The following is an 8,406-nucleotide window of genomic DNA, read 5'->3' as shown; positions in this document are numbered from 1 at the left end:
CATTGTGGGCTGGCCTTGCCCCACATTCTCACCTACCTCTCCTTCAAGATCCAGGGCCTCGAACCTATTATGGAGGGACACCTGGGGAAGCAGGGCAGGAAGGGGGGAGGGTTTCCCATGACGTCGAACTGGAACTCGCTTCCAACCCTCGTCGTCTTTTTGGTCCCCTACCTCTGCGCAACAGCTGCAGGGCAGGGGCTGCCTTGGGCCATCCCCCTCTGTGTGAGAAGGCAGGGGGTCCTTCCCCTTTTGGGGGGTATCTCCCTGGAACCATTTCGACTGGCCCGCCAGGGAGTTACTTCACCAGTCGATCTCCCTTTCACACTCCCTGATGGTCCTCAGTGTCTCAACCTCCTCCTTAAGTCTTGCCACCAGGCTAAGCAGATCTTCTACCTGCTCACACCTCACACAGGTGGAGTGCTGTCCTCCCTCCCCCGGCAGCAGCAGGCTCTGGCACTCCCTGCACCCAGAGACCTGAACAGCCACGGTCTGGGACGGGGTCTCTGTCTGAGTTGCTGCAGTCACCTTACTGCAAGCTCTCTTTCTGGAGGCAACCATATTGGTGCGCAGTCTGGGACACCAGCAACACGACCTGCGTGTTCCTCCCTGTGCCCGGTGGGCAGCGACCTGTCGCTGCTCTCTCAAAGGCTTTTTCAAGGCAAGCAGCAGGGGAGTGGTCGTCGTCACCGTGGGAACGCCCCCCGCCACGTCAGCCTCTCTCTCGCAAGGGCTGCTGGCGCTTCGGGGATCGGGAGATGTCGGGAATCGCGATGTCTCTGCGCTATCCCCTCTGATTTTCCTAATCTCCGTTGACCCTCGCGTCGCTGAAGCGTGCCGGCTGTGGCTCTAGCTAGGCTAGCTCCGATCAGCTGACTGAATGCTAGTAGCGAGTTTGGGCCGCGTTTAAATCTCCCGCCGTCACCGTGGAAACGCCCCCCGCCACGTCAGCCTCTCTCGCAAGGGCTGCTGGGGCTTCGGGGATCGGGAGATGTTGGGAATCGCGATGTCTCTGCGCTATCCCCTCTGATTTTCCTAATCTCCGATGACCCTCGCGTCGCTGAAGCGTGCCGGCTGTGGCTCTAGCTAGGCTAGCTCCGATCAGCTGACTGAATCAACTATGTACTGAAGTACCTGGTTATTTTTCTGTCTTGGATTATCCAGCACACTGCAGATACATTGATGACAGATCTCAGAAGGAGTATATTTCACTTGAGGAAGACCCATTTCTCCATAGCTATAAACATCTCCCTTTTGATGATAAGGATATTTTACCTGAAGGAGTCTTTGCATATTCTCTTAACATGGATCATCTTGCTTTGACTCACTCCTTCCTGGAAGAGTGTGATGCTCTGTATTTTCAGAACACCTGGAAGCTTTCTGAGGAGGACCCTTGGCATGTTAGAATGCAGATGCATGTGTATAAGCACAGGTAACTGTTGATGGTTTGTTTATTATGTGTGGGTTTTTATCAGTTACTATCCATGGGTGTTCATTATTTTCGAATTTGCGTTGCAGGATAAAAGCTGCACTCCAGATTGGGTTTTGTGGCCTTGAGATTACAAGTTGTCAATAAGGTTGTTTTTTTTTTAAAAAAAAGGAAGCAAATAACGTATTCACCTCTCAATTTATAGATTTTATTCCTTTAAGTTAAAGGTTAGGTTTCTCCTGGTCACACCTAGAAAAATAATCCCATTACTCATTACCAAGTCAGGGTTTGTGGAAGTCCAGTTTTGAAAAGAATTGGGAGTCAAGGGCTGTGGAGACCTGTTCTGATCTTCGCTGTCCTGAGAGTGTAGTCATGCATGGAAATAAAAATACGGAGAAGCATAGTGCCAGGTTTTCAAAAGTACTGAAAATGTGGCTGTTGATAACTCGCTGTGGTTGTCTTGACTCTTGTTCTTCTTCAAGGCTATACAAAATACGCTGTAACAAAAAAGCCTACAGCCAGTAGAACTGCCAACTGCACATCAGTTTTTATGTAGCTTGATACTTGTATGCGGAGATGCTTTTTGAGCCCACAGAGTATTTCCTTATTTGCTTTTTTGATAGGAACACAAGCTACATATGTATATTTTATAGTCAAAGCAGGCGATGAAAATTAAATCATAAACAAATGTCATGACTCTGCATGCTAAATTGGTTCATAAAAACACATGGAAGTTACATTTTGTTTTCTTATCCATCCATCAAACATCTAAAATACTTTTAACTTGCCTACATAAAAGCTGTATGCTACTGCCAGCACCCCATTAATATAAGCAAGCTCACACTATCTAAAATAGCTCTTAAAATGATAGCTAGCCTTATTTTCCCATCTTGCTGACCAGCATATTTTATTCTTGATGCATTTTCTGTAACTGCAGTAGTGGTCTGAGAGTACCTGGCTGCTTAAACGGAGTCAGTCAAATGGAGTTCAGTTCAGATGTCAGCTTCATTCTCAGCGGAGCCCGCAATGCTTACGGGCCTCCACGCCCCAGAGAACTTGCCTCGGAGCAGCTAATTAAGAAGGCAGCAAGAGGAGAATATGATGGGGTCTGTTTGATTCTGAGGAACGGGCTTGCTCATCCAGACGTAGCTGACAAGCGTGGATACACAGCACTTGCTGCTGCAGCTGCAAGATTCTAAGCATGACTCTTTACCACATGATAAGAAAATTCCTGGGGTAGTAGGCTGGATAAAATTTTTCTCTTGTTTCTTTACATAGTACGAAGGAATGTTCAACAAGCAGGAAAACCAGAAAAGCGGTGTGGCATGAGTAGTGTCCGTAATGACTGGTATCGTGCCAACCCCTGTGGTGAATAAATAACCTAAAAGAAGCCCTTCAGTAAATATTAGCAGTGATTTCGAATGCCAGGTTTGATTTCAGGTTGTGATTATGCGGTGTTACGTTCTTGGATGTGACTGTGCCCTTATTATTTTTTCTCCTATTTGAAATCAGATGCACACAGAGTTGTTTTGGTTTTGCTGAAAAGTGGTGGTGGCTGAAGCTATGCGTGTACAACTCCGATTTCTGTCGGAGGGGGATGCAGTCTCTCCCCCTGCCTTTCTTCTTTGTTTTGCTGTCAGCTGTACTCAGTATTCACTGTAAATGCCAAGCAGAAGCTAGATAATTTCAAACGCTGTATTTCTCCTATAGCCATCTCAGTCATTTCTAGTCTCTCTGTGCACGAATCCTCGATGAATTCCTGCAAAATCCATTAGTTTAAAATTAACCAAAAAATGTTCTGTTCTGAACCCTGTAAGACACTGAGCTTCTGTTTTGAGGAAAATATAAATGTGAATTAGACAAACAGTGTAGAGCATCATTACCTCAAAATTGTGTTGTCAGTTCTTTCCATGTCCCACGCTAGAAGTGTGTTCTTATATGTGCAAATATGGATGTTTCCCCTCTACAGGTTCATTCCCATAATGCTGTTGTCAATCTTCTTCTTCATAGTGGAGCTGATGTGAGTAAGTGTAGTGATGAAGGATTACCTGCTCTCTCCATGTGTTTTATTCTCATTTATCCAGAAGAATCTTTTAAGGGTAATACTGCTGAGAGGAGCTTGCACAGTTACAAGGTTTGTTTACTTCTAATCTAAAATAACAGAATCATAATGCATTATTTTGTCAACCTGTAAGCTTGCTTTTAAAATTTACTGTATATACTCCCTAGGACAAACTCAGAAGTTTAATACATTTTGCACTCTGAGACTACAGAATAATCTCTGCTCTCACTGCTGACTCCTAACTCGAAGGAACATGCCCCTGTGCAGTTAGTTACAAGCTTACTCAGCAATTGAAATAAGGCACTGTGTCCATAGCAGAATGCGAGGCTATGCTGGCGAGGTGTTTAACACGGTGAGGATGCAGTGGGAGAGTTAATGGGAATTACAAAAGTGTAAGTAGAACAGTAGGATGTAGGTGATTCTCCTGGTGCTGGGTAACCTTGCTGGCATCATGGAGGTGGCTACTAAAAAGCAATTGTTCTGTCAGAAGTCTGCTGATGCTTGGGGAGTACTCAAAAAGGAAGAGTCGTATCCCTAACCTTTCTTCTGCCACAAAATGAAACACCTGCTCTTGCTTCCTGTGTAGGAACAGGATATGAATTTTGTAAGAGTACAAACATGGGAATGGGAAAGCAATGAAAGCAAGGATGTCGGGAATCACCAGCCAGGATGAGAAAACGGCTGAAAAAGGGGTCTGGGCAGGAACTGTGTGGTCTTAGAAGTGTTTCAACGTAGTCTAGAAATGGAAGGGGTGCCTCTGGGACTTTCGCATGAGGTTAGACAGATTAGGCCCATGCTTCGAGGAAACTTGTTGGAAATTAAGTCCCAAGTAATCCTTGGTTGCTCTGAAGTCACTCTTCCAGTGCCAAGAGTATGATCATGTGATCATGCGAAACACTGCTGAAGTTGCAAGGCAATTATGGGAAAGGGAGAAGGGGAGTGAGAGAGAGCTGCTGCTGGAAACTGCACAGAAAATCAGTGTAGAGCTGGTAACTCTCATAGTACTATAATGTAATGAGGAGTAGAGAGGGGATCTTTCTATGTTGGTCCGTGTCTGTAACAGTTGTGAGATTTGACGAGTAGACATACACTGCTTTCACTTTTCCTCTGAGTTGAACGTGCACCCAGATTTGGAAGAATTAACCTTGTAGATCCTAGTATCAGATTCTCATGCAAGCTAATGCAGGTTGAAAATCTGTGTGTGTCTCGTTTTATTTCAGCAATTCTTTTTCTCTTAAATTAGGTGATGTATACTGGAAGAAAGATTTAACTGTTCTAAACATGCTTTAGACACCATGGAATCATAGTAAAATTAGGGTTGGAAACGACCTTAAGATCATCCAGTTCCAACCCCCCCTGCCATGGGCAGGGATGCCTCACCCTAGACCGTGTTGCCCAAGGCTCTGTCCAACCTGGCGTTGAACACTACCAGGGTTGGAGCATTTACCCACTTCTTTTTTGGGCAACCTGTTCCAGTGCCTCACCACCCTCACAGTAAAGAACTTCTTCCTTATATCTGACCTGAACTTCCCCTGAAATTGAAGAAGAAAAATATTCTGTTATTTTAAGAAATGAAACCAAACGAACAAGCAAAAACGTAGTTACAATTTACTTCTAAATTATTTCCCTAACAGTGGTTAACAAAATTCCAGTATCATTATACGCTGTATTGCATTAAAGGTGTGATTAACAGGTGTGTTAGTATACTCAGTCATGCACAGGAAGAAGATTTTTTTAACCTTTTTAGTAACCTTTCTTTTCTTTTTTTTTTTTTTAATCTTTAAGTGGACTGAAAAATCAGAATCCTCAGAAACTGTCAGTGATGCTGAAGGCATAATGTCAGAGTAAGTCTCATGCACTAGGAATGGGAGACCAACTCTCATAAATGGTTTTGCAAAAAGGAGGTAACATTTTTTCACATATGTCACATAAGCGTGCATCCATTGCAAGGAAAGATATTTTTTGATTGTTTAACTGTACAAATCTTGCTTTCAAGTAGAAACCACTAATTGTTTATACACTCTAATGTGGCTCATGGCAGCAGCGACAAAGATTATAAGTTGAAAAATGCAGTTCAAGCAAAGGACATTGTGCTTGAGCAAGACGTCTTGTTAGAAGAGTGTGAAAAGCTTCTAAATATGCCATGGACACTTGCAGTGTAGTGCAGAGCTGAGGAAGGAGAATATATTTGTTTGTTACTTGAAGTCTTGACTGCATATGAACTTGCTTGTTGTGTTCTGCAAGTGTCTGTTCAGCAGTGATAACTGAAACGTAGGCCAACTGTTTCGCATCTGTGGATCTTTGAAAGGGGCACTTTTTGCTTTGCTTACAGAGCAGTCACCAAAGATGTCAAAATTTTTGTGTGGGTTTTATGGCAGTGTAGGTCATTTTGACATCTCAAAACCCCCAGACTGAAAGTTCATGGTTGGCCTTCTGACCTTCATCCCTTACTTGTGCCACATTTTACTTTTGTGGCACATCCTCCCACCTCCCATGATTCTTGTTGTCTGAAATAGTGTGCATACTGCATATCGTTCATTGGAATATAGAGATCTGCTGAATGTAGGGCTTGTGGGTAAAGCAGAGTTACTGCAATGCCTGAAAAGATGAGTATACCGTGAGAACACTTTGTGATGCAATTTCTGGGTGATATCCAAGTATTGGTGATATCCAAGTGCTGTTTGCTTTATTTTGTTGGGGTGTCAGATTCTTTTGTGTGTGTGTGTGTGGATAGTTTGCCTCCATAGAAATGCAGATGGCACCTGGAATATACTGTCCTAATCTAGCATAGCTCCAGTGCCAGCTTTTGTTTAAGAGAAACACTGTACCTTTGTTTTGTTGGGATGGATGGGTAAATGAAGTTTACTTGAGGAAAGAAACTTCCAAGCAGTCTTTGATGGCAGGAAGGAGGACTCTGTTTCTTTCATTAAACAATACTAAGATTAAATGTTTTACAAGTCACATGTGAGATGGGTGAAGATGCAGAGAACCTTGCCTAGCTTCTTTTATCTGTCCCCATGCTGCAGCTTTTCATGACTGCAGAGGCTGCTCTTTGCATGCCACTGCTTTAGTTTAGAGGGCTGAGATACACTGACTGTACCATCTCCTCTTCAGGTCATAATATTGTTGCCTGCTTGGGGTATGACAGTTGTGATGTGGTCCTAAAGACTGCCATGTCTTCCCTCTGCTAAGTGACAGTTGTAGTCTATTACCTGCAAGCCATTTTAGTCCACTAGCTTTTAGAGTTTTCTTGGAAAGTGCCAAGATGTTATTCTGGTATTTTCTATGTCAATTCTAGACGACAGAAGAGATGGGAAACAATCCAGCTACTGCTTCGTCAAGGTGCAGATCGCAGCGCATCCTGGGCCCCACCACACCTCCTGTTCTTTGCTGTTAAAGGTGCAGATGCAGAAGCAGTGGAACTCCTCTTAAAAAGGGGAGCCAGGTCTGATGTGCGGCTTCCATCGAAGGTTTTACTGAATGGTAATTCATAATAATGGGATTCTAGATGTGTACTGCAGCTTCAGTGCCCTACCGTAAAATATCTTGCACGTCAGAATCAGCTTTAAAACGGCCAGAAAGCTGTTTAAAGCAATTATCCTATTCAAAGATTTATTTTTTTTTTTTTAGTAGAAAGAACTCAAAGCTCCTTACTGTCCAAGTATTTTTTTCTTATTATGTTTTCTGGTTGCCAAGCTTGTGAGTGGTTGAGGAATATTTGCAAAGCTGCTCCTCACGTTGGTTACAGCTGTTGTGATATTTAACAGGCTAAGCGTCTGGGGCCTTTAGTATTCCACAGTCTTATAAGTCCGGGCTCTAGATTTCTGGTGGCCATTCTGAGGCACAGCATATGGGAAGAGTGAGCTTGGATTATTCTTAAAATACTATTTATCACTACTTAAGTGCTGCTTCTGGTAAACAGGAGTCTTAATGCTATGTTTGTGTTTTCAATTAGGGGGGTTAACTCCTCTCCACATAGCTGCCTCGATTCCTGGGGAGGAAGGGGTCCAGGTAACCCAGTACCTCCTGCATTCTGCCCCAGATCTTAATGCAAGGGCAGAAGATGGAAATGAGATAAATGGTCCAGACAAGGTATGTTGCTTTTTGAGCTCATCTTTCAGCTCTTGAAATTCAGATTGCAGAGGACCTGAGCAGGCAGTTGAGATTACTGCCTGCCTGTTCTTATAGTGAAAGCTTTGCATTTCACTGAAAGAACCTTAAAAAAAAAGAAAACCAACCCCCCCCAAAACCCCCAAACTAAATTCACTTTGAGGTCTATTGTATTAAGTTGTAAATAAACACATCCTTCTGGTGCCCCAGAACACTCTGCTATCATGTCTTTTATATAAGACAGAGTCTTATATAAGACAGAGGTTTCTTATGTGTAGTCCAGTACAAATCATAAAATCATTGAATCATAGAATAGTTACGGAAAGGACCTGAAGATCATCTAGTTCCCCCCCCCTGCCATGGGCAGGGACACCTCACCCTAGATCATATCGCCCAAGGCTCTGTCCTGATTTCATCAGGTTCCATGGGCTTGCGCACGTTCAGGTTCTTAAGATGATCTTGAACCTGATCCTCTCCTACAGTGGGCCTAAGGTCTTCATTCTCACAGTCCCTGTGTCTGCCTTCCAAGACTTGGGCAGCGTGGTCAGAGCACTTGCTGGTGGAGACTGAGGCAAAGAAGTCATTGCAAACCTCAGCCTTCTCGAAATCCAGGGTAGCCAGTTCTTCTGATAGTTTCTGGAGAGGGCCTACATTATCCCTAGTCTGTGTTTTGTTTGCTCCATACCTATAGAAGCCCTTCGCGTTATCTTTCACATCCCTTGCCAGATTTAATTCTAACTGGGCCTTAGCTTTCCTAACCTGGTCCCTAGCTTCCCGGACGATGTCCCTGTATTCTGCACAGGCTGCC

At 43.9% G+C, this 8,406-nt stretch overlaps 1 protein-coding gene across 1 annotated transcript; it reads left to right on the top strand.

Moving 5' to 3' along the window:
- Positions 1–1,121: 1,121 nt before the first annotated feature.
- On the top strand, positions 1,122–7,802 carry LOC133283200 (ankyrin repeat and MYND domain-containing protein 1-like; the record flags this gene model as incomplete). Its single annotated transcript, XM_061479789.1, is given in 5 exon segments — positions 1,122–1,435; positions 2,403–2,613; positions 3,396–3,560; positions 5,274–5,332; positions 6,787–7,802. Coding segments are annotated over 5 exon segments (945 nt in total), but the record flags the coding sequence as incomplete, so codon positions are not given.
- Between the last annotated feature and the right edge of the window lie 604 nt (positions 7,803–8,406).

The sequence above is a fragment of the Pezoporus flaviventris genome, unplaced genomic scaffold, assembly GCF_033815535.1.
Source record: "Pezoporus flaviventris isolate CSIRO_AGI_PZ_B2104156 unplaced genomic scaffold, CSIRO_AGI_Pfla_v1 ptg000154l, whole genome shotgun sequence".
In the NCBI taxonomy this organism is placed as follows: domain Eukaryota; kingdom Metazoa; phylum Chordata; class Aves; order Psittaciformes; family Psittacidae; genus Pezoporus; species Pezoporus flaviventris.
This window is presented reverse-complemented; position numbering and strand designations above follow the sequence as displayed.